Source organism: Tympanuchus pallidicinctus, unplaced genomic scaffold (genome assembly GCF_026119805.1).
Source record: "Tympanuchus pallidicinctus isolate F22 unplaced genomic scaffold, pur_lepc_1.0 scaffold5, whole genome shotgun sequence".
NCBI classification, from domain to species: Eukaryota; Metazoa; Chordata; class Aves; order Galliformes; family Phasianidae; genus Tympanuchus; species Tympanuchus pallidicinctus.
Window position 1 is genome coordinate 74,060,991 of NW_026294769.1, and position 26,171 is coordinate 74,087,161.

The 26,171-nt window shown below is 43.2% G+C and overlaps 1 protein-coding gene across 9 annotated transcripts in view; it reads left to right on the forward strand.

Moving 5' to 3' along the window:
• Positions 1-26,171, forward strand: part of ADGRB1 (adhesion G protein-coupled receptor B1) — a 277,528-nt gene that overhangs the window by 138,871 nt on the left and 112,486 nt on the right. For all 9 annotated transcript variants that reach the window (XM_052704254.1, XM_052704257.1, XM_052704255.1 and 6 more), the window contains 9 exons: positions 3,576-3,677; positions 5,297-5,403; positions 6,284-6,478; positions 7,459-7,527; positions 11,934-12,042; positions 12,803-12,946; positions 15,619-15,694; positions 19,513-19,615; positions 21,193-21,236. In XM_052704254.1, the coding sequence (XP_052560214.1) occupies positions 3,576-3,677; positions 5,297-5,403; positions 6,284-6,478; positions 7,459-7,527; positions 11,934-12,042; positions 12,803-12,946; positions 15,619-15,694; positions 19,513-19,615; positions 21,193-21,236 (949 nt within the window). The remainder of the gene's footprint in view (positions 1-3,575; positions 3,678-5,296; positions 5,404-6,283; positions 6,479-7,458; positions 7,528-11,933; positions 12,043-12,802; positions 12,947-15,618; positions 15,695-19,512; positions 19,616-21,192; positions 21,237-26,171) is intronic.

Sequence of the window (26,171 nt, forward strand, 5' to 3'; positions counted from 1 at the left end):
TTCAGTGAATACTTGTTAAATCTCACTAGTCTAGACTTAGACTTTCCTTTTTTTCCATTGACATAGAGTCATAAGAGGAAAAGAGACATTGAGAGCCATAATCAACATCAGAATCTTGAGTCCATTAAATAGTTGAATATGGAGGACAGATGCAGAGTTTCCTACCTTCAAACTAGCCTTTGGGAGACCTTCATGCTCCTGGAAATTTAAACAAAAAAAAACAGTGGATGTGTCCAGAATTGTGAGACACTTGTTGAGTCTCACCGTTCTCTAGCTACACCAATGGGGCCAATCCATTTAATAAAAATGACATGAAAGCCTGAATGGAGGACAAGGAAATCATAGAATCATGTGGGCTGGAAAAAAACATTATCATCAAATCAAACCATCAACCCATCATCACCAAGCTCACTGAACCATGTCCCTCAGTGTCATATCTTGAACATCTGCAGGGATGGTGACTCCATCACCTCCCTGTGCATTCTGTGCCAATACCTCACCACTCCTTCTGAGAAGAAATTTTTCCAAATATCCAACCTGAATCCCTCCTTGTGCAACTTAAGGCCACTACCTCTTGTCCTATTGCTGTTATTTGGAAAAGAGGCTGACTCCCACCTTGCCACAACCTCCTCTTAGGAAGCAGAAGAAAAGGCAAGCTGGAAAGATTCCATGTCTTACATGCAGTGTGTAGACAGAAAACAGGCCAGCACACAATTGTTATTCTCTTTCTTAGTCTCAGTTAAACTCCCTGCTGGTGAAATTGCTGGTGAGAAATCAATGGGCTATGTGATGTTGGCTGGCAGACTTCATCGATCGTAACTGGCTCCGGTTTATGACCGGGAGGGTAATTAATTGTTGGAGCAGCTTGGTGAGCGACAGGAGGGATTCTCGTGGTGGCACCATGGCTGTCCGTGTGAAGAGTGGGTGTCTCACTAAATGATGCAGCTCGGTGCAGACACTTCTGGGGATGGATTTGTGATGTTTTTGGGACAGCTGACCCCTCCGAGTCGCTTGCAAACAGCTGAAGACAGATAAAAGCCAAAAGCACTTCAGCAGGGAAGTTTAGCCAGAAGATAACAGAGCATTTTCACTCCTTGCAGCTACGCTCTAATAAAAGACATCACCTCTCCTTACAAGCTGTGCCTCTCAATTAGCAGAGGCGTGTGAGAGTCTCTTCTAACTGTGCCACAAAAGCTCTCCTCCGCCATTGAAAGCTGTAGCACCGGGTTGTCTGGTGGTGTCTACAGAGTGATGAAGATTTAGTTCAGCTTCAGTGTGTGCCAGCTGGGGCCCTGGCAGAACAAGCCTGATCTTTTCTTCTGTGTCCACGGGGGCTGATGCCTGCACAGTGCTCAAAAGGGAAAGGCATGTCTGAGGCACTGAGCCTTGCGAGGGTTCAAAACCAGAAGGGTCTTGCTGCAGTTGTTAATTTGCAGAGGGGGAGGGGGGGGGGGGGGGGGAAAGGTTTTTGCCTAAAAATAAACCAACTCCATTCATTCTCGAGAAAGTATGAAGGGCTGGCGTGATTTGATTTGAACAGAAGAGCTAAGCCTAATTGGGTTAGTTATTAAAATATCCCCGTGCAATTAGGTTACTCAAAAAAAATATATATATATATAGTTATGAAACAGAAATAAAAATAAATAAATAAAAGGATGAAATAATTCTCTCCTGGCCTGGGAATTGCTTCGGCACTCACGGGCAAGACAGTGCCCGTCAGTACACTCCTAAAGAGCATCTCTGATCCACAGCATCCCTCAGTGGCCCCCAGGGAGACTGCAGGGGTGAGGAGACAGGGAAGCTTTGGTAAGTCAGAGGAGGAAGGAGAGGTCAGATGTGAACAAACTCTCCCTCCGCTCTTTGACAGGCAGTATTTGCTTTGGTACGTTGCAGCTGAGATTGCTAGAAGTTTTCCACCCTATTTTCCTTTCGAACCACATTTTGAAGTGGGAAATTTGTGGCCATGGTCAAAGCACTGGGCCATAAAGCAGGGGTGTTGCATTCAGCTTTCTGAGTAACCATAACCTAATCATGAGTGGAAGATTTCATCTCTCTATCCAAAGCTCCTTGTCATCAACTTAGGTATAAAGCTACTATTTTTCTGCCCATGTTCTGCCTTATCTACAGAAGTCATGAGCTGTTGTTGGCATTGGAATTATTTCTGAGTATGTGCAGAGCACAGCAAGGGTTTTGCTTACCCTCTGGGATTTCATTATAATAGTGATTACTCAAAAGGAAATTTTAAAAGAGGAAAAAACGTCTGTTTTCAAACGGGGAGCGTAACTTGTTTATTATCATCATCTACTGGATGCACCAGGAAAGAATCTGCATTTAAAATATGACTGAGGCTTGAAGAAGACTCATGCTCTTGGAGCTTAACTCCAGGAGCTGTGATGTGCAGGCAGCTTCTTAGATCCTCCATTAGTCCTTCTGAGCAATAGGACTTGCCACTCCCTTTAGTCTTGAGGTTAAGCCTTCTTCATAGGCAGTTTGGTACCCTGGGTAGTTCCATTCCCAAGGTTTTACTGCTAACACAAACCCTAAGATGGTCTATGTCATCCCATTCATGGGACAGTCCCTTCTAGAAGGACATCTTCAGGATTTATCACATACAGATCCTTTCTGAACAGCTTGAAAACTCAGGACACGTGTGTTTTTTGTTGTACTAGATGTAAATTTTCCCTACAACTTTGCACACTCCCACTGGCACTACTGGACCTTGGCATGGGCAGTGTTTTCCTACATAGGAAGGAAGCTCTGCAGGCAGCTGCCCAGCTTCATGGCTGGTTGGCTTTGGCTTTGCAGCTGCCACTCCTGGCCAGCTGCAGGCATGCTCTCAGATTTCTCTTTATTGTTAGTTTGAAATGCACAATAAATAAATCTATAATTGAAAACCATTAAATATAATTTTCCCCTTCCACACTCTTAGGAGTGATAAATAGCTTTAACACCCTACTCATGGCTCCTTTCATTTTATGTGCTGCAAGTAATGAGTTTCTCAGCATAAACCTTCCTTCTGTGATGGTATTTTTCTCAGGCCCCAAAGACTTCAGGGCCAATATCTATATCCTTCAGCAGAAGCAAGCATCTGAAAACTTTATCTTCCAAAGAGCTTTTTCTGTAACTTCTAAACATCCTTTGCACATTTTTGCAGTCCTGGATTCTGCAGCACCATTTGGAGGCAATGCAACAGTGTCCTCACTTAAGATGGTAGCAGACAGAGGACCTGGATGAAGGCCACCCAGGGGATATTCCCAACTGGCTTTTTTTCACCCTTGTTTTGTTCCTTTCTTCATTCTTACCCCTTCTTATGCAGAGCCTCATTTTAATCACATCCAACACCAAAATGGTGATCCTGAAGGATGGAAGGAATTGAGTGTGGAGCCCTGAAGCTCACCACCAAAAACTGGACATTCTCACTTGAAAAAAACTCTTTAGCAAGGTGTAACAGTGACAGCTATCTTCCAAGCATCATCATGTTTCCAGACCATACTCCCCTTTTTCTCCTTTCCATGCTGTTTTCCGCATCCCTCCTGAAAAGAGACTTTACCAATGAAGCTTTTCCTTCCTTGCAGAGCCCCATGAGATCTGTGACGAGGAAAGTCTTGCCTCTGTGGTTTGGAAAGAGACGCCTGCTGGGGATGCTGCAGCTGTTCGGTGTCCTCGCAATGCCACCGGTAAGGATGACTGCATATCTTGGCTAGAGACCCTCAGATCACTTTTAATCCTTTGACTTCTAGACAAAGGCAATCTGGTTGTGAGAGGAGAGGATGAGCAAATGGGCTTTCTGCCCTTTACTCAAGGGTATGTACACTGTCTGTGGATTTCTAAGTATTTACCAACAACCTCTGGTCCATACAGGACAACTTGAGATGGTCTCTCCTCCAGCTGTTGCCTACTGCTAAGCTGCTTCATTATTAAGGGCTCCTGTGGTAATTCCATCCTATTCTGCAAAAGCAGGGTGGGCTCTACTAGACTAGACTTGGGTGTTATATTTCTCTCTGCTGACCATAAAACAAAGTAGTAAATCTGAATTTGATTGCCCAGTCATGTTTTGATTATCATAGAATGGCTATGTTGGAAGGAACCTTAGAGATCATCTGTTTCCAAATCCCTTGCCATGGGCAGGTTGCCATCCACTAGATCAGGTTGCCCAGTGATACTTACCTCTCTTTTTTAGAAATCATAGAAACTCTGTGAACTTAATCTTCAGGTACTCAAGTTGAGAGTCCAGTCATGGTGGTATGAAATAGTAGTACCTGGGCATTCAGTTGTTATATGTTGTGGCCACATATTCCAAGAAGTGGAAAATAACACAGGGGAGAAGGCTCAGATGTTCTGCTGATGGAGATTGTTCCCAGCTGCATGTTTCTGACTCTTAGGCAGGGAAATAAAATAGGGCAGGAGTGTCTGTAGCGATCATAAAGTTTTTAATCTTTATGAGTAAGTTCATTGGACACAGAAAACCCTGAAGCTCTCGTTGACTCATGCATCCTGGAACAGTCAGTGTAATTCCTAATGCTAGCCTAGAAGAAGGGCTGTACCATAGGTCACTGAATCATTTAGCAGTAGCAATGGAATTGTGCACCCAGCAAAGCCTGCTCCTCGGAGACTTTCCAAATGGCAGTGCAATTGCCTGGGCTATTCCTATCCCCTTTCTCTTCGCTGATGTATGTGTTCCTCTGCATTGCAAAACTAACTGTACACTGAAGCTAAAGAAAAGCCTGGGGGAGAACTGCAGGCAGCTTTTCAGTTTTTTCATCAGATGCAAAGATGGTGCTGTTGGATATTTATTTTTGTTGAGACTGTGTAGGCAGCAGCAGTCAGTGCTTCAGTTGCAAATACCAGACTTTGCCACCTGGGGAGGCTCGTGGGACTTCTTGAACCGGGAAGAAGCCTGCCCTGCAGGACTGATTAAACTTTCTTTTGCCTTAGAATTACAAAATCATAGAATATACCATGTTAGAAAGGACCCATAAGGATTACTGAGTCCAACTTCTGGCTCCACACAAGGCTACGCAAAAGTCAGGCGATATGACTGAGACCGTATGACAGACAAACCATGTCCCAGTTACACTTTTTCATTTGCATCTCCTTTTGTTGTCCTGTCTCTTAGTAAGAAAATGCAGGAGGAGGAAATAAAAATAACCTCTCAATCACTTTCCAGATGCCCCTGCTGCTTTTGTGTCTGTAGTTGTGCCTGCATAGATGCGTTGACCTGTCCATTGTGATCTCCGTGAGAGTGCCTGGCTTTTCAAATGTCCCCACTCCAATCTTCTTTTCTTTCCTCTTCTAGGGCTAATCCTTCGAAGATGCACTTTAGATGAAGAAGGGATAGCTTACTGGGAGCCTCCAACATACGTCAAGTGTGTTTCTATTGATTACAGGAACATACAGATGATGGTAAGGCAGACTGACGGCAGGTTTAAACACATCTGGGGTCTCCGCAGAGGCTTGTTACACTATCACAGTTACAAAGAAGAAGGAAAGCAGGATTTCCATGTGAAAGGAAGATGACAGCTCTGTTCTGCTTTTGTCTAGTTGCTTTTGTCTTGTGATTGCTCGGGCAATCCACGGACCATAATGTTTTCTCTCTAAGGCTTTTAATACCTAGCTTGTTAGAATCCAAGTCTTATCGTGTCCTCCACCACGTAATAGAATCACAGATTCATTTGAGTTGGAAGGGACCCTTAAAGGTCACCTAATCCAACTCACCTGCATTGGACAGGAACATTAATATCCATTGTGATATCCACTGGTATCACATTATCCATGAGAATTACTGTGATTGTAACACTTTTAAATAAGACACTTAATTTTCATTAGACTTAAAATTACTACTGTGATGAATTCTCCTTTTTCTGCTAGTCTCCTATGGCTTGCCTTACAATGCTATTGTCCGTATGAAAACTGTCCTTTTCAGGATGAGCTACAGTCTGAGCTAAAGTAGTTCAAGTTTACTAAAAAAACAAGGTTCTAGGGCAAAAATTTTCTGCTAGCTGGCCTTGGGTCAGCAGCAGAATAGCATTTCTGTAGTAGAATAATCTTTTCTGAACCTACACACAACCTTTTCTTTGTGGGCATGCAGAAAAAATTGACTTTTGCTCTTCTATCATTTTAAAAATATCACAGGCTGTCAGGTCAGCAAAGATTGTCAGATTCGTCTGATCTGTGTTCCGAATTACAAGGAAGGTCATAAACCTTCCCCCAGCAATTCCTTCGCCGAGCTCATTAACTTGACTTTCACTGTCTCTAAAGTGTTTGTCGTGTTTCTGTTCCTCAGACCAGGGAGCATCTTTCCAAAGCTCAGCGTGGACTGATGGGAGATGGGCTGTCAGAAGTGCTCCAGAACCTTGTGGAAATCTCCCAGGATGGGACCAGCTACAGCGGAGACTTGCTGTCCACCATTGATGTACTCAGGAACATGACAGAGATCTTCCGTAGGGCTTATCACAGCCCAACTTCTGGAGATGTGCAGGTGAGCTGAGCCACTTGCATAAGGCTCAGGGTTTGATTACCTCTTTTTGAGCTGTTTCAATACTGATGAACAACGGGATTATATTCTGCCCAAGTGAAGTGTCTTTGCTTGTTAACAGACCGTCCCTTTGAGATTGTTTCTCCCTGGCCTATAAAATAAGATCTTGAAATTCAAAGTCACTCTGACCTATTACAACCTGATAGCACTTACACTGGAAGCTAATTGGTATACTGGAAAGAACTACAGCCTAATGACTAGATGTAAGATGACCCTGTGATATTGGGTAGCTGGATGTTGATGTGGGAGAATGTCTTGATGGCTTCTCACCCGAGGATTTTACTTTCAGCAGTTGCATATGGAGTGGTACAAAATATGCACTTGGGATTGATCAGCACCACACAACTTGAAACATTAAACTGATCCAGCAGTATCTGCAAATGGTGACAAAACTTGAGAAAAAGATCAATGGTCTTGAAATATCTTGTCTTCTTCCTTCTCATTGTGTGTTTCATGGTCAAAGTACTACAAGGCTTAGCACCCACCTGATACATCTCTGCTTCTCTTTCAAAGTCACTGAAAAAAAAATGATAGTAAGTTTCCCTATGCTGGAAAGCAATGGAAATAGTAGGAAATAGGGTAGGAATTGATTTCTGCAAGGCAAGATCAACGGTATTTAGCCACGTTGTGACAGATATCTGTCTAATCTGTTCTTTAAAATCTTCAACACTGAAAATAAGACATATTCCCAGTCCTGTTCCTTAGCAGGAATGAGAGAGAAAAAAATTGGGAAAAAAGTTTTACTACTGTTAACATCTCTGGAGGAAGAAGCCAGCCAAATGCAGTGGGAAACTTTGGAAACAGTACCTTGAAAGGTCTCCTGGATAATTCTTATGTGTTCCTTGTGTACCACCATGCCCTTCCTAGAGAAGGCCATGTTTTGCTAACTCTTCCCTTTTTCCTCTTTTGTCTCCTTTCTCCAGAACTTTGTCCAGATCATCAGCAACATTTTATCGGAGGAAAACCGGGACAAGTGGGAGGAAGCTCAGCTGGTAGGAACCTTCAGCACCTTCTGTGAAACAAAGCAAGCCTTCTTCATAGGCTTAAGCCATGACAAGGGGGTGTTTACAATGGTCTACATGGCTCTTCTTGACCAACACATTGGTCGAGACATTGGTTGCATTCTGTGCAACATGAATCTGTTTCGTGTTGCCACAGACCAGGAAATATCTCCACCCATCATTGCTGCTTTCCTTGGATAATTTTTTATAATGAAAGAGAGAAACTACTTGGATATGGTCAGCTGTGATCAGCTTCAGAGTTGACCACCTCTGCAGGAGTTATTATAAATCAGCTGATATGTGCAACTGGTTGTTTGGGTGATCTCAGATCTCAATGCCAGGCTGAGTAGCTCTGTAACCCACAGGATCTCAGCCCTAAGTCAGAATCGCTGCATGAGTAAGAGCAAAAAAGCTGGTGGTGGATACCAAATTTTGGATAGCTCTCAGAGATCAGACTGGATTTGGAGTTGATAACCCTCCTGGCTTGCTGTAATTCTCCTCATGCCAAGATAAAGCAATGGGATTACATGGGTTTGAGTTCTTGGCTACAAAGGTGCAGGACAAGCAGGATTTCCTTGCTTAGAGTTGCTCTGCTCGCCTGAGCTTCTGGTTCTGTTCAGCATGAGATGAGCAAAAATTCAGTTATATTTTACTTTCTGTCCTCTCAAATACAGAGATTCTGCATAATAATTCTCTAACTAAGCCCTTGCATGCTGGTTTGTTCATCAATTCATGTCATATTTGTCCTTAGTATCTTCTGTCATAGTTGCACTTTAATTCAGTAAGACCTACTCCTTTCTCATTTGCTTGGTGAGCTCTTGAGCTGCTCCACATCTTCATCTCAATGCAGTGAAAAGAGTGAAATGGGAAAGAGTGAAATGGTTCTGCCTCAGACAAGCAGCAGCTCTGGTGAATTGGACAGTAGTAATGCTCATTCCTTCCATGTCCTTTCCTCAGTATTATTCCTTGGAACAAAAATACCAGCTCTTTTTTTGTCACAGCATAAAAAATAACCTGGACAAGGAACATGAGAGCCTTTATGAGTGATCAGTCTTATGGAAAGTACCCATTGGTGTGGATCAGAACATGGCAGCCCCTTTTTAACCATCTCTTGTTGCTGTGAAAGTCATCAGAGAGACAATGCTAAACAAATTGAAAATACTAAACAAACAAGAAAAAATTGCTTAACATGCACAAAAAAAAGCCAACCTTCAGTCCAACCAGGGAAGTCCTCTGGGAAGGAGTCTTCACTAAATGTGCACACTCGTTGGTAGTTCAGAGGTACTCAGGTGCTCTATGGTTTCTTCAAGCAGCAGGACCTCAACCAAGAGCTGAGCAGCTTTGTGGATGTATCCTTCCCTCCTTTCTCCCTGAGATCTGTTTTTTTCTCATTACCTTTGGAAGGGGATGGCATAGTCTAACTTCAGGCAAGATAAGGGACCAATTTCAAGACCACAGGTGTGTGTACATATTTGAAAACAGTGCAGAGGAGTCTACCGAGTTGTCATGACAACAGGGAAATCCTGCTGATCTCCATAAAAACAGCTGCAGGTTTCACTCTCTGGCAATTAGTTCCCATCAGCTTTCCCTGTGCAATCTGTTCTTTGTACCTATAGATACAGCCCAGCCTGCCCTCACCATTACATCAACCTGTGCAAGGAGTGGAACTATGATGCTCTAAATTGCCGTGAAGAAAATATTTGCCTGGCATTTATTTTAGTGGAATTAGTGATGACAGCACAACACCATGACTTTAGGACAGAAAATGGCCTCAGAAATCTTCAGGCACTGGATGGCAAAGATTTCAGCAGTCTCTGTCCTTCTCATTCAAAGCTTGGGGAGCAAACCAATGCCTCGTATTTCACAAGGTCAATCATTTCCTTTAAAACGAGAAATTAGAAATAAACCCAACATCATTATGGTCTCATGTTCCATCTTGCCCCCACCCCCCTCATGTGTAAGATGGGGGGGAAAAGATATAAAAGAAAATGAACCAGAAAGGCATTCAGATAGAGAAGGGCTATCATGCTTTTGGTGAGGTTACATTAGCTGTTTTATTATAGAAACCTGAAAGACAATGGCCAGTGTAGCTTGGGGTTAATGTGACATTGTGCTTTCAATCTGTAATAGAATATAAAAATACACTGTTAAAAATAGTCTCCTTGGTTTTTTCTCCTTCTGTGCACACCTGCTGTACTGGCAGGACTTTTTGATCTGATCTTGATACAATTTTAGTCTCACCAATATTCTTTTGGATAGACAGACAGAGTGTCATGCATGGCCACCCCTTTCCTCCTTGGCCATACAGCCTTCCTTCTGCTGCCATCCTGGTTTCCTCCTGTCCTGCTTGTCCTCCAAGATCAACAACCCCAGGGAAAAAAAAAAAAGTGATAGTGATGGAAAAGGAAATAAAGAGATGTAAGGAGTTGGACTGCTTTTCTTTGACCTCTCATCATGTTTGCTAAACTGCTGCAGGCAATTGTGCTTGAGTAAAAGACAGGTAGTAAGCACAGTTCATTTCATGTGGGTTACCTTTTATGAAATCAGTCACTGCAAAACCAGTTATTGTTTGACAGCCTTTTGCATGCCCAGTAAAATACAGGCAAATAAGAATTATTGCCAATATCTTTATCATATGGGAGCTATCAGGGAAAGAAAGAAAAAAAGAGAGAAAATCCAACACTGTCTGGGCAAAAATCAACTTGGTTATTTGGAGAGTGAGATCCTGCAATCAGAATGGGAAAGCATAAGAAGGGATGATGATGCTTTCTGCGTAGAATTATGTGATCTGGTGCCTGGGATTTGACATTAGATTCTGGAGTTCATTGCTAAGTGTGTGTTTGCTGGACCAATTTTTTCCTCAAAATTAGCCCTTTGCATTGCTGGGATTTGGTCTCCTCTTTAGGTAGTTTCTGACTCGGGTTGACAACTGGGTGAGATGCCCGTGTCAGGGATCTGGTTCAGCAAACTGTGATCAAGTACCAGATAGAGTTACAAATGACTGTATTAAATATACAAACAACTCCTACAACACTATTCTTCCTCATCTGTTCATAGGCAGATGAGAATTCAAGGCTTCAAGTGCTTCAGGTACTGGACTTAGCTGAAGTAGAATCACAGAGTCTTTGTGGTTGAAAAAAAGCTCAAAGATCATCTAGTCTAACTGTATTTTAAGTAGTTTAGAAGTTTTTAAAGTAATTTAAAGGTTGTTAAGTAGCTTTAAAAGGTTTTTCTTCTAGGGTGGTCAAAGCATGTGTCACTGAACACAGCATGATTCATCTCAAGAATAATGTTTAGGGGCTGGATTCCTGCCTTTGAGAATGCTCTTCCCTCCCTCCATGAGAATTTAAGTCTGGATTTCTTTGAAGTGCACCATGGCATGCTGATCTTTGATTCAGAGGAAGACTCAGACCAAAGAACAACTCTTGGAAATTCAACAGAGAATAAGAATGGAAGACAGAATAGATCTCTGCACTCACCAGCTTGCTGCATACCTCTTTTCTAATGTCTCATCAAATAGACATCCAAAGTTCCCTGAGATGCTCCAAGAGGAGGGAGAAGCAGTGAGCCCTTCCTTCAATTTTGTTTCCTGCTTATCCCTTAAGATCCAGTTGTGCTTCTTCTTTGCTGTCTACGTGTGAGAAACATTCTCCCAAACATCCCTCCTGGAACCAAACCTGAAAACCAGCCTGTTAGAAACCTACCCTTATCCTCAAAGTAGGCTGGAGTTTTTGGTTTGGTGTGTTTGCTTTCACGGGGTTGTTAGCAAAATCAACCATTCTAATAGAGGCAAAGTCTTGTGGACTCACTCTTGGTAGGAAACATATATAGATATATATACGCAGTCAGAAGAAATTGTGAGTTTCTCAGGCCAAGTGTTGCAGTACTCGAGGGACAGGGAAACCTAAGGCTTGAAAAAAGCTCTCAAAATTTGCCATAGGGCAGAGTTTCAACATGGACCACTTCTTCACTTTCTGTCATGATGCCTCTGGATGGACAATTGCATTGCCAATGGCTTGTGTACTGCTAGGCTGGGCCAGGTACTCCAGCCAAAGGACTTGGAAAGACCATGTAGTTACATTTAATCATGGCTGCTAAGAATCTGTCCTGATATGTTGCTCTTCTTGCATTAACTGCAAGAGGTGGGCCATAGCAAGCATTAGCAATAACTTATCTGCTTGGATCAAGTGGTTAATAGTAGAAAGAATCCTGAAGGAAAGGAGGTAGATTATTTTCTGTTCCAGAGATTCCCAGATATTTTTCTTTGCTTTGCTTTGAGACACTGCCCTCCAGCCTCAATTTTATGAATTACTATTTCTTGCCCCTTTGTTTTTGTAGTCTCCCTTAGCTGCATTTTTTATTAGCTGTGCTACTAAGTATTGTCCTTCTCTCTGCAGATAGGGCCAAATGCCAAGGAATTGTTCAGGCTTGTAGAGGATTTCATTGATGTCATCGGCTTTCGCATGAAGGATTTCCGGGATTCCTACCAAGTGACGGACAATCTGGGTGAGCTGATTTGCACTCCCATGTTGGGTATAGACCCCAGGAACCTGTAATTGCAGTGCAGTATGCAGAATCTTGGATGTGGGGAGGGAAAGAGGGAAGGCAGCAGGTGGTGGAACATTGTAAGGTCTGGGGAAAGACGTGGATGATCATAACCATGGAGTAGCTTTTTTCCAATTAATCTAGGACTTGAGCCTGATGAAAAGATGGGCACAAAATAGTTTGTGAGATATCTATAGAACCATGAACGGAGAACAGATGACAAACTGGGAAGAATTAAGCTAGTTCCTTTTGTTTTTTAGCTCAAGAGCTGCACAGCAGCCAATGAAGTGATCAGACAGCAAACAAACAGCAGGCAGTATTTGATTTATGCTGTATGCACAATCACAGCATGGAACTTGTTGCCAGAGGATGCTGCAGAAGCCAAAAAGTACAGATTGGCTCATGATGGGATTAGGAAACTGCACAAAGGAGAGTTCCATCGGTGGCTATTAAAGTTCATTGTCTGGATGTAACCACAAGCTGAGAAAGTCCTGCTGACTGCTAGAAACTGGAAGGACAAGACAAGAGAAGTCTTGCTTTGCTCTTTCTTATAATTCCCTAAGCATCTGCTTCTGGCCACTCCTGGAGTAGAAGTATCTCATCTCAGGCAGGCAGGCTTTGCTGTCTGATTTTCCACTATTGACTATAGTGGGTTTTTCAATTTGTGTGAATTTATTGAGGCCAGTCTTACTCACTGATTTTATTTGCTATTTCTCTCTAGTCCTTGGCATTCACAAGCTGCCCGCTAACGCAGCAACTGACATCACCTTCCCCATGAAAGGCTGGAGAGGCATGGTGGACTGGGCCAAGAATTCAGAAGACAAGGTCACTGTCTCCAAGAGCATCCTGTCTTCGGGGCTGACAGGTAAGCAGCACAGTCAGAACTCCCTAGAAGAAAATATCATATTCACTTTCTAACAGAGGTTCCTTACATTTGGCTGTCTTCAAATTCTCCTTCCAGCTGAGCTGGATTGGCTCACAGAAGTTCACCATAGTGAGATGAGTGCAAAGAAGGCTTTTAGATGTGGCCAGACCAAGGGTCAAATCTGAACTCCTTGGGCAAGATCATCATCATGTTTAAAAAACAGAAAGAGTCAGCACAGAAACTCAGGGCAACACTACCTTGATGATTGCTTCTAAGGCTTCTTCTAAGGCTTTTGAACCTGCAATAATGCGAAAACATCTCTGTGTTTTCTGAGTTGCTCTGTTCTTGGTGCATGTAGGCACTGAGCTTAGTCTCCAATTCTCTCTCTGCAAGGCAGGTTGGGCATTGAAATGTGCCCTATGAATATTCTGGGTTTTTAATAGGGGTAGACACCCGTAGTGGTCTCTGTTGGTGCCTTATAAGTATAGTTAACCAGCATAAGAAATGTAGCTGTGGCAGGGTGACAGCCATGCAGGCAAACAATGTTGTTATGTCCTCCGAGACTGGATCCAGTCCTGGAAGAGCCATCCAAAGGTGAACAGCTGAGGCTTAGCACATCAGGCTGAGCAACTGATGGATCTGACTCTGCTAGCAAAGCCTTTACCTGGATGCCAGAGGCAGCAGCCAATGCAAACAAGTATTCCTGTGTTGGCAGTGAGCCTTAGCATTTGGCAGAATTGATCAATGGATTTTCAAAAACAGGATTCTAAATTAGGCTGATTGCAGGGAAATGGTGGGCTTCCCTTGTTGACAGCCTTGCACATAGCATTAGTGGTTTTGAGAGAGCAAGCTGCTGATTATTGCACCAGGATGTGCTGTACTTCCTTGGTACGAAGGCAAGAGATAATGAGCTATGTCTGTCAGAAGTCCTTTGGGCTTTGTCATACCAAGACCTCGTGTCATAGGTTTCCTTACTCAAGATGGAAATAACATTGCTGTCATTTCTACCTGAGGCTGAGAAGAGTTAAGTGACTCAAGGATAAAGGGTGAGTTTCTGGCAGAGCAAGGACCAAAGCCAACAAAACTCCTTCTGTTTTATAGTGCCTTAAACATAGCATTATCTTCCTAGAAGAACTTGGAACATGTTTAGAGGGTTATTTCAGCTTATTAGAGGAGGGTGTGGAACTTCCACCTTTGTATACTGTTAATCATTCATTGGACAAACTTCTGGGTCCAGACATAGCAGAGTTGATTCTGCTCTGGTGATTACACCTACCCTTGGAGGTATCACTTATTCCCCTATTGAGCTGTTTCCCAGATATCATTGCAAAGAAATGCTGTAAGGCTCCTAAGCAGCAGCCACTGTGCAAAAGAAATGTGATGCTCACCCTGAAAAACCAAATTCCTCTCAGTTTTCACATTTCTGAGGTGTTCTGTTCCACCAAGGCTGTACTGCCCTTCTCTTGTTCAAAACAAAAGAGGCAGTCCTCCAGCCCTATTTTGATCAGGATCCTCTGCCTTTTCTGGAGGGTGTTGAGGTAACCCAGCCTGTGGGACTTAGCATTTTATTTGCTCACACTCTCATAGGAACACACATTGCTTCTGTAAATGCTCTACTGCATTCTCTTAGCAAAAAGGAAGAAAACCCTATTGAAAGGAAGAAGGATCCTTGGTTGCAGAGGGATTCATGACAAAGGCCAAAAGTCTGTGTGGACTTTCCTAGGAAAACAAATCTTGGACAATTGCTCTGCAAGCCTGTCTGTCAGTCTGTCCTGATTTTCACCTGCTATCTCATCTGAGCCCAATTTGACAGACATCCAGAGCTATATCTGGGGAAATGAGTGCATTCAAACATCAGCTTTGGTAGGAGACATCAGATAAGCCCCACAGCATGATACATCCCCAAACTTTCTCATCTCCAAGTGACTTATTTCTTCTCCACTCTGACAATTCAACCTCAGGGATGCCTCGACTGCCTGTGCTTTTTCCAGGGATATTCTAGCGAATTTGCAGCTGGGCTGAGAGAGGCAGAGGAGGAGGTCAAGTGATGTGTTCAGAGGTCACACAGATGATTCAGGCTCATCTGCTGTCCTCCTGAGGCAGCACATGAGTTATGGGGTCAGGTCGGGCACAGTGGGACATCTCCCCTCCTTGCCTGCCCTTGTCAGCCCAAGCACAGCACTTCTCTCTGATGGCTTGATAGCAGTGGATGTGTCCAAATGCCTCTGGGTGGCTGTAAGAGACCTTCTCGGCCTGCAGTTTTGCCTGCTGTGGTGCTGTCAGAGGGATTAGTGGGATTTCTGAATGGGAGAGCGCTCATCCAGGATGAGTCTTGCATGGGGGCAGGCACCAGAGTCATCCTAAAAATGTTCAGACCTCTCACAGGTCTGATGGAGACCCAATGTGGTGACATCAGGCACTGCATCCCACTGTAGTGATGCTGGCAATGGATGCACCCCAACAGAGGCCCCAATAAGAGATCCAGTCCTGTCCTTGGATGTCACCTTGGAAACATAACAAATGAAAGAGGAAAAAGAACTGAATCCAGCCTCTTCCAGTCCTGTCCCTTCTCTGTGTGTTATGCTGGTGGATTTTGGGGTGGAGAGAATTTAGCTGACTTTTGGATTATCTCAGTGCTGTTGTCTTTTTCCCTTCCCTCTGGTGTCCTGCAGAGACAGACGACTCTTCAGTCTTCGTGGTAGGGACTGTGCTGTACCGGAATGTGGGCAACATTCTCTCGCTCCAGAGGTAAGGTCACACTTGAAGTACTTGATCTAGTTCTGCCTCCCCCCAGTACAAGAGAACTGGACATAATGGAGGGGGGTGACTAAGGGTCACCAAGATGATGAATGGCCCGAAGCACCTCTCCCATGAGGAAAGGCTGGAAGTGCAGGGACTGCTCAGCCTGGAGAAGAGGAGGTGCAGAGGGATCTCATCCATGTCCATAAATACCTCTAGGGGGATGCAATGAAGACAGAGACAGGCTCTCTTCGGTGGTATCCAGTGCTGGTACAAAAGGCAATGGGCACAAACAACACAGGGGTTTCCATCAGAACATAAGGAAGCACTTACCAGCTGTGTAGGTGGTGGAACGCTGACACATGTTGCCCAGAGGTGTTATGTAGTTTCCTCCTTGGAGACCTTCAAAAGCCACCTGGTCATGGTCCTGGGCATCCTGCTAAGGTGGACCTGCTTGAGGAAGGGGATTGGACTGGATCACAGAGGTCCCTTCCAATCTCCACCATTCTGATATCCTGTGGTTTTATGAGGAGGGGGCTGCCTAGGGAGAGCAGGCAGTTAGGGATATCACCAAGGTTTCCTGCTGATCTTCCTGGCTGCAGAGCCCTGAGTTTCCAGAGGTGCAATGTAGCAGGCTTTGACTTGGTGATGCAATGCATTTTGTTCCCCCACCAACCTCTAATCAGGTAGGATCATACTAATGTGTATCAGACATTGCTTTTTAGAGGGGGAGGAAACCTTTCTCTCACCTGTGCAACCCTGCTTCAAGCTGAACCACCGTGCTGGTGCTGCTGAATCCCTGCTCACCTCTTCTATTCTTCCTCCAGCAATGAGTCCTCCTGCTCCATTCCTCATTATAAGGGATCTGAAGGGGTTTAAATGATAAGGGTAAGGATGCCCAGATGCCCCAATTCTCCCAAGCTACCGAGGAGCCACCAACCATGATGAACCTTTTCAGAGCATCACGGCTCAGAGAGAGACAGACTCAGGGAGAGGAGAGGAGTGGAGTGACATGCTTGGCTGCACATGTCTACCACATTCTGGCTGCTGCAAACTGCCTTGGGCACTGAAGCTTTTGTGTTCAGCCTTCCCTTTTTTTCTCTCCCTTTCACTATCTTGCTCTTTTTAAATTTTTTTTTTTTTAATTTGTTCCTTATTTGTATTCCTTTTTGTTTTGTTTTCTTTTTTTTTGAGGCTCGTACTGAGGCTGTAAACTAAGAATCCTAAGGCACCTTCTAAATCTGTTCTGCACTGATTAGTGTGAGCCCATTTACCATAAACACCAGGGCATCTCTCCTCACCGATAATCATTTAAATACCTACAGATTCAGCTCTGGCAAAAGAGCTCCAAGTGAGTGCAGAGAGGAATTAGCAAGCTAACTGTATTCTGTAATATCTTCCATTACAGCACTGGGAATTAGATCAGAAGGGCAATAAACATCATTGGCTCAAATGATCCAGTGGTATTTCAGCATTTTCTGGCCAAGCAGTGAATGAGCTCCGATAACCAGCAGCTGCAGCAGCCGCAGCCTCTGAACAACATTCCCACGGGAGATCTGATTTAAGATGTTCCTTAATTAAAGGACAGTCCCTCTTTAAATAATGCAGAGTTCTGAATCACCTGTGGCTATAGAAGGCAAAAAGAAAAGGAGGTAACAGAAGCAGCAGCAGAACAGTACCTCCTAATTTACCACCGTGCAAATGGACATAGGAAGAAAAAAAGGAATGTCTATAAATAGCCATGTAGCTGTGTGGCACTTATTTAGAGAGGGAAAATATCTCCTGGACACACGTGAGGTGCCAGATCCTGGTTTTGACCACATTGCCTTAATGCAGGGAGTTTTTTTCCTCTAATATATATATGTATTTGTATAATACAGTGTAAATTGAACTTGGTAAACAGTACCAGCTGAGCTTTTCCTAATTGTCCCAATTTACCTCCCCCACGTGGCAATCTCTTATCTCAGCCACACATTGCTCTGTCCCTCAGATCCATAGAGCCCTGTGGCTCTTGACAGCTGTGACCATTGAGACAGGGACATACAAGACGTGCAGTTTTTCAAGATGGGGAAGTGAGCATCACTCAGTCCCAGCTGGGCTCTGTTGCAGAGGATGCATGCAGCAATCAGAATCAGCGGCGTGATGGCCCTGTGTAGAAATGAGCATGTTTACAGCTGTTTGCATGCCTTTTATAGCTGTGTAGGAACACACTGAGCAAATCTGACCTCCTGCTCAAGCCTGAGCTCAGCGTGTTTGGTTTCATTCCCAGAAGCTGGCCTACAGCACGTATCGAAGAAAAGCAACTCATCTTCTTCCTGAAAGATTCCCCATGATGCTGAGGCCCTCACTTCCCCTAGCAAGCTGCTCAGATTCTTAATACCTTCTCTGTTAGGAGGCAGCCTCTTGTTTTAAGGCTCAATTCATCTGATTTTCACCTCAACGCATTGGGCCTTTGTGTGAGCGTCTCCTCCACATGCAAGAAAGTGCCAGACATGCCTTTCAAAAGACATCTCTTGGCTTGTTTTCCAACATCTGGATCAATTCTGGGTCTCTGCTTTGAACTCTCAAAGAAGGGTGAAGGAAGGGATTGTCCCACTCTGCTCTGCTCTATGCAGCCTCACCTCAAGCATTGGGTGCAGATTTGGGCACCACATATGAGGACATAAGACTGTTAGAGAGCACTTGAAGGCAGGCCAAGAAGATGGTGAAGGGTCTGGAGGGCAAAGTGTACGAGGAGCAGCTGAGGTCCCTCGATTTGTTCAGCTGAGAGCAGAGGAGGCTGAGGGGAGGCCTCATGGCAGCTACAGCTTCCTCATGAGGAAGTCATCACAGTGTTCACGCAAATATTGAACAAAGCTGAAAAAAAGAACTGACCTTTCCAGACCCAGCTATTAATGAAGCCACGCATAAAATTTTTTACCTTTCAGCAGCTCTTTTTCAGCTTATCTACAGCTACCTACGTTTCAAAGCATAAAGCTGATGTTTCTCCTATTGAATTCCCTCTTTGTTCAACCTTTGTAGACTGACTTCTGTGCTTCATTTTCTTATTTCCCAATTTTAATTAAATTTTAACCGCAATAATTTGTTGGGTTTTTTTTTTTTTTTTCGGCTTTGTTTTTTTTTTTCTTTAACTTTCTAAAACACTGTTGCTGTTCTTTCTGCTTTTCCTACCATTGGACAATAGTCATTTGCTGAGCATCCACTTACAGATTCTTGGATGATTCCAGGTTTATTTTGCTTTGGTTTTGAGATCTTTTGTTCATTTTTATTAATTATTTTGGGATTTATTTTTTTTAACCCTCTCATGCTTAAGCAAGTACAAATCTTTTCCAAGTAATCATTTTGTAAAGAGCCAGATAGAAGAGTGAAAGTTTTTGCCAATGCCAGGTTTTGACAATGCCATTAGATGTGATGAAGTTTTGAAGGGGAGAAATTTTGTTTGTCCATGGGTGTAGGAGGAGCTCCCATTCTACTTCTAATTCCTTCATGGCATACTTTGAGGGCAGCACTTTCAATGGTTGGTCATGTGGACTTTACACACCTTTAGACAGACAATTCTTTCTGTGTTGCAGAAATACCAGGATCTGTTGTGTATTTAGGTGGTTAGCATCCAGTGGGGAGATCTCAAAGGCCAGAGGATGGGTTACATCACTGGTCTCTGAAAGCATTATAAAGTAATGGTACCAATCTCTTCTGCACCGTATATACTAAACCTTGTTCCACAGTAATGAATTCAATAGGACTATCTATTTTGCAAAGGGATGCAGTGGGGATTCGTCACTTTCTCCAAGTCCCCTTAAAACATTTCTTTTTGCCCTTCTTCCCAGGAACAGCACTGTTCTGAACTCCAGAGTCATCTCTGTGACTGTGAAGCCATTTCCCCGGTCCCTTCTCACCCCTTTGGAAATTGAATTCTCCCACCTGTACAATGTAAGTCTTTCCCGGGAACCTTCACTATCCCACATCTGTGCATGTTTCTGCTGAGGAGGAATATTATGAAGAAGGATACAGATTTACTGGGCTCCTGAACTGTCTTTGCCACTGCAGAATCCTTTAAACTCCTTTTAATCAGACTGCTGAGGCACATCTCTGCCATCCTGAGTCTGGGCTGATGTTGATGTCTTGCTGTTTCTCAGTGCTGTGCCTTTCAAATCTTGCCTCCTTGCTCAAGCATTGCCGATGCAGAGGTGTACTGCTTGCACAAGGAACATGAGTATACTTGTCCCAGATTTACATCATTTCTCTGAGGCCAAAAAAAACTGCAATGAAAAATGGACTCTGACAATGATCTTTCTTGGTGAAGGGAAGATGGAGGGGAAGAGTTGTTTTGGTTGATGCTTGAAATGTTCTTTGCAGAGATTACTAGAGACATGAATATTAATGTTGTGATCAGTGCTGTAAAAGGCAGACGATATTCCCTCCAGGTTCCCCTGTGCAACCCCAAGCAGATGTATGTGATGGACATTTACACTGCCCTAAAGACTCCTCTTGTTGTGGATTTCAGATGTCTTCCTGAGGCTCAGGAACATGAATATTAGATCTGTCATGTCTGTACTTTGGACTTTTGGGGAAGAGTTTTCAAAAGTGTACAAAGATAGCTGTAGAAGTCGTGCTAAACCTCTTTCAGTGGCTTTAGAATCATAGAATCATAGAATTGCAGGGAGGTGATCATCCCCTGTACTCAGCCCTGGTGAGGCTGCACCTCAAGTACTGTGTTCAGTTTTGGTCCCCTCACTACAGGAAAGACTTTGAGGCCCTGGAGCATGTTCAGAGAAGGAAAGAGAAGCTGGTGAGGGGTCTGGAGCACAAGTCTTATGAGGAGCAGTTGAAGGAACTGGTGTTGTTTATTCTGAAGGAGGCTCGGGAGACATCAATGCTCTCTACAACTACCTTAAGGGAGGTTGTGTCAAGATGGCCTTTTCTCTCATCTAATCAACTAGTGATTAGACTAGAGGGAATGGCTTCAAGTTGTACCAGGGGAGATTCAGGTTGGATGTTGGGAAAAACTTCTCCAGAAGAGTGGTCAGGGGCAGGAACAGGCTGCCCAGGGACGTGGTGGAGTCACCAATCCTGGAGGTGTTCAAGAAACGTGTAGATGTTGTACTGAGGGACATGGTCTAGTGGGAAATACTGATGATAGGTGGGTGGTTGGACTGGATGATCTTAGAGGTCTTTTCCAACCTTGGTGATTCTATGATTCTGTGATGGAAGAAGAACATCAGTAGGTGGAGAGAGGAAAGATGTAGTCATATCCTTGCATAGGTCTTGTGTTGATTAAAAACAAATTAAGGCCCGTTTTATTTTTACATTTCAAACCAAGAAGGGAAAAAGGTGTTCCAAGAACTCACATTTGTGATTGTCAATATAGAACTTTATAGATATGGCATGTTTAGAGTAGTGGAAGGTGTTCAATGGGATTGAATATTGCTTTCTTATTCCCTCAAATACCCCATAGACAGTATAGCACTGATTTGCTTCATTTTTCTTTTTTCCTTTTTTTCTGACAGGGAACCACCAACCAGACCTGCATCCTGTGGGATGAAACTGATAGGTGAGTTCTGTGGGCTTCTGTTTATTCTTATGGGCCCAAGTGTTTTTGGGGTGAAATCAGCACAGTTTATCAGTGATGCATTAGTCTGTTGTAGTTGCTTGCACTCTCTACTTAGCAAACTTAATGACTGGCAAAGCCCTTTGCCATAGTAGGAACAATTCCTTTCTTCTTATAGATGCATCTCTCTGTTGTGTATTACTGCCAGTCCTATATTTGAAGAACTGCAGTCAGTTATTGCCAGTGTAACCCATAATTAGTCCTGTGTGCTGAAAGCGTCATGTACCTATAGCAGGAAATCATCTCAGTTTGAGAAGGGATGTTTCTTCTTCTGTTCACTGGGAGCTGTGTATTCCTTTGACTTCAGCCTCCATTTTGCAAAGGTAGCTTTCTCATTCTGATTCTTTCAGTTTTGGACTTTGCAGCATGAGGAATAAGTGAGACCCAGGTTCATGGGATCATCTGCTGGTTGCTCTAAAATGAGCATGATGTATCTGTTTGGTTCTTTTCAATGCTCAGAACCGAACTGTGCACCATAAGGAGAATAGTGCAAAAGTAGAACCTACTGTTGCAAATGTAGCCTACCATGGTTGTGTTACTGTGATATAATAATATGATTTCCATGATAATTCCTGCCATAGCTGACTCTGATCAGCTGACTCTGATCTTGAGTGATATAACTGTAGTCAGCAGGGAAAAAAATCCGAAGTTAATAAAAAGGGCCAGCACTATGGATTCCGCATGGAAAATAGTTGCCAAGGATTTTATATCTTTAAAGAAAAACAAAAAATAAACCACCACATTTTGAAAGTGCAGTCTTAAATCCTGAATGAACTTGACGGGGATCCAAAGTGTTTCATTTAATGATGTTTTTACTTCATTGACTTTTGCATCTCAGTTTGAAGACTAACCTTACTCCTTTTCTGCTTACACTCAGGTTCTCTCCTTGAGATCTCATGCATTTGGCACATATCTCTGCTTTATTATTATTTATTATTATTATCTGCAGCATCTGAAAAATGATTTTATTCTTCTCTTTTTATGCTCCATTAAGTAGCTTATACACACATAGGCGGGCAACATATTTGCAGTCAGTTCTTGTTGGCCTGTGATTAATTTGGCATGTATCAGTGGATCCAAATGAAAGCTGAGGAACCCAGGGAAAATCTGAGCTTGTGAAATCAGACCCATGTTATTCCCCAGGGCAGCAGTGGCCCCTCTGGGTTGTAGTGATTACTTCACCATTGAAGGACAATTGCTACTCAGGAGCAAGGCCTGGACTTGAGTGCTGTGGTGACCTCATGGAGAAAGACACATGTGAAATTAATAAATTAGGACTGTACTATATTACCTGTGTGCCAGGTCTGTAGGTCAGCCCAGAGTAGAGGGTTGTCTATAGGTGGGCAGACTCAAGGCAAGGCTTGAACAAGGGCAGGATTCAGTCTCCTGTCTTTCTATGCTGGAATGGGGTTAGAGCATTTGTGTACAACTTTTTTTTTTTTTTTTTTTTTTTTTTTGGCTAGTAAAGGCAAAAATTGGAACCAATGCGATTTCTAGTCTTCATTTGATTTCTTTTGCTTCTAAAGTCCTAGTGAGAAAATTATGCCCAGAAGGTTGAAGATATTTCCTTCCTGTGCTCAGATCTGGACTTATTCCATTTAATTTTTTTTTTTTTGTAGTATGAGAAGGAAAAGAGCAAAATTTAGTCTGCACATGGTTGTATCCGAGAGAGTATGGTGCCATTCAGATTGGATATATATCTGTCAGAATTGGCACTGATACATGCTCAGTGTAAGAAACATGAAGGGTGAGAAGCTTGGATGCCGTTGCAGAATGGCAAAGCAGTGCCCAGAACAACACTGTTGACTCTGCCTTGCCATGGGAAGTCCGACTGCTCTGTGTGCTTGATCCCAAGGCTTGGCAACTTGTGCTTTTCTCTCTACAAGTTCAAGACATTAGGAATTCATTCTAATCCTTACAACTCCATGGCATTCAGGTTGGACATTAGGAAAAGCTTATCAGAAAGAGTGGTCAGGAATTGGAACAGGCTGCCAAGGACGTGGTAGAGTCACATTTCCTGCAGGTAGTCAAGAACTGTGTAGATGTGGCAGTGAGAGATGTGGTTTGGTGGGCATGGTGGTGATGGGTTGATGGTTGGACTACATGATTTTGAAGGTCTTTTCCAACCTTAATGATTCTATCATTCTGTGATCAGAGGATGGGCTCATAGCTAAGACTGCAGCAGGCGATTTCTTGGCACTGACATTGTGGTTCTGTTGTCAGTGATGGTTTCCAAAATCCCAGCAGACTGATTGCACAAATGTTATTGCTAAAATTCAGCTTTGTGTGTGTGTTGGTATGTGCATGCATACATGCAAGTGTTTTCAGCCAACAACACTTGCATCTTAGGTAGTTGAAAACTTCAAAATGCTGGTGTCTGCAGGTTTTGCAAGGGCATGTTCCAAAGCTAAATGTGATCCTGTAAGAATTGGCAACAGGAGCTGCAAGGCTGTTTGCATGACATTTAAAAGCTGAGTTGCCTCCACTGCTGTCTCCAAAGTCCAATGAAGGGCAAACTATGTAAACTCTGTTGTCCAGGCCTGAATGTTCACCTCAAACTTGAGCTGCACTCTAGAGCTGTCAAGGATTTTAGATCATACTTTTAGATATTTATTTTTCATTTTGAGTAAGGATTTTTAGGTTACCCTGAATCTGTTGCCTGGTACATGTTTGAGTTCATGATTGATGACTCGCAGCCAGGAAATTTAGAATAGTTTGAGTTGAAAGGGACTTTAAAGATCACCTAGTTCCAACCTCCCTATTGTGGGCAAGGACATCCATCATTAGACCATATTACAAGTTCCCCTTTGTTTCTTACCTTCTCTTCCCTACTAGTCCCTTTTTTAAAAAACGTTGGAATTTATTCCACTGATTGGCCTCAAAAGACGGTTGTGCATGTGAATGAATTTAAATAAATCCTAATTCCAAGCTCTGACCAATTTAATGGCTCTACAGCTTTATTTTGTATGGTTTCACCCTGTTGTATTCTCCATGCAACCCAAGGCAGCCTGATACGATGTTGCTTACTCAGAAGATACTGCTGGCTCCTTCCATAGCTCTGCAGATCCCTGTTTCAAGGCTGGTCAGCCATTCCCATGTGTCTCCATTCACTCATCTGATACTGTATACCTTGGAGCTCTAACTTCCATCAGATTGTAGCAAACCAACCTCTAGATTTACCCCTTGCATTTAATGTGACCGGTGTGCAGGGGCAGGAAACTCAAAGCAATTCTCACATTAGACCTTCAAATTCAAAACATGCTGTGGCCCTTTAAGACCACTTAAAATCCATGGGACATTGAGGGTTGAACTGTAAAATTGCAATTAAAATACACAATAACCATGTAGGCATGTGCTTCCTCTAAGACAGAGTTGTTAGAGCACATTAAAGAAATAGAAAGAAACCCCCAGTGTTCATTCATTTGCATTTAGATAGATATTTAAGCTAGTATTATTAATAATGGATTTTTGATTTATTAATCCCAGCCCCTCCAAGTGACTGTTAGATTCGTGGGTGGCACCTCTCCATCTCTTTTCTCTTCCTCTTGCCCCCAACTCCACACATCATCAAGTATGAGGGGAGAAGATCAGAGACTAATTTCTGTTGTGTTCTGCGCTGCAAGTATGATTAATGAGCTTAGCACTGGCTGGGTAAATTGAAAGTTGAAATCAGAGAATGATTTGGGATTCTCTGCCTCTTCTCCAAGGGTATTCATCTGAAACAATTATTATCTGCTTAGGTCTGCTGAAGTTAAAATTCAGGCAGGATCTGGTCTCATGCTCCCTCTTTCTCTTGCTGGGATGGCATGAATGGAGTTGATGGATGTAGTCATCTTAAGTGCTTTCTGGTTCTTGCACATTGTCTGATTTTTATATTCTACCTGCTTTGGTTTTGTGAAGAATCATAGAATCATTTAGGTTGAAAAGGACCGCTAAGATCATCCAAACCAACTTTTGACCCATCCCCACCATACCCACTAAACCACATCCCTCAATGCCACATCTACACATTTCTTGAAAACCTCCAGAACAACAGGAGTGCCAAGTGGCAAGTGGAAGGAGCAACAGTTGGCATTTTTTAATCATTGTTAATATTGTTTTGTGATGGCAGCATTGCTTCTTGAGTTGTTACTATCTGATGCCAGAGATAGAACCATGCTAATGCTTGCAACATGCCTTGAACTGGTGGCAACAGGAACCAAGCCAGCCAGATGGGTATGGCATTTCCTCTTACACTGTATGAGAGCATGGTGTGTGCAGGTGTGCCATCCAGTCCTTCACTTACAGAAAGTGGATCCAGCTGAACTACACTGAAGGGACCTCTCATACCACTGGCGGTGAAGACTGCTTGCTCTTAGAAGTGCTCTAGCCACCAGCTTTTCTTCACTTCCCTCCCCTAGATGTACAAAATAACAGCTAGGCATTATACTAACTGCTTTGAGAGACCTTTGGAGCCTTCACAAATATTTGCATAAAGAGCTTTTTGCTCATACAAGACGAAGTGCTTTGGGAATCTGTGGTTTTAATTCAAGGACACTCTTACCTCCCATTGAGGGAGCCTATTTAGTTTTGGAAATGCAGCCCTCTCTGTTTTGGAAGGTGCTCCATACACACAGTTTGGTGTGGAGAAGATGAACTGTGCTTCAGGGAGTGCAACAAGGCTATATCCAATCCTCCTTGCTCTGGGTTGGAACTGATCCACAGCTGAGGTCAGGCAGAAATCTCACCCAAAGGTTCACAACTGGCAGAGTGGTGTTTTATGACACTGCCAAACAGAGAGGACTGTAAATCTGTTCCTCTTTGGAAACTTAAATGATCTTAAAATATAGCTCACAGATACCTGTTCATGGGCTTTTTTAAGACAATAACTGCATAATG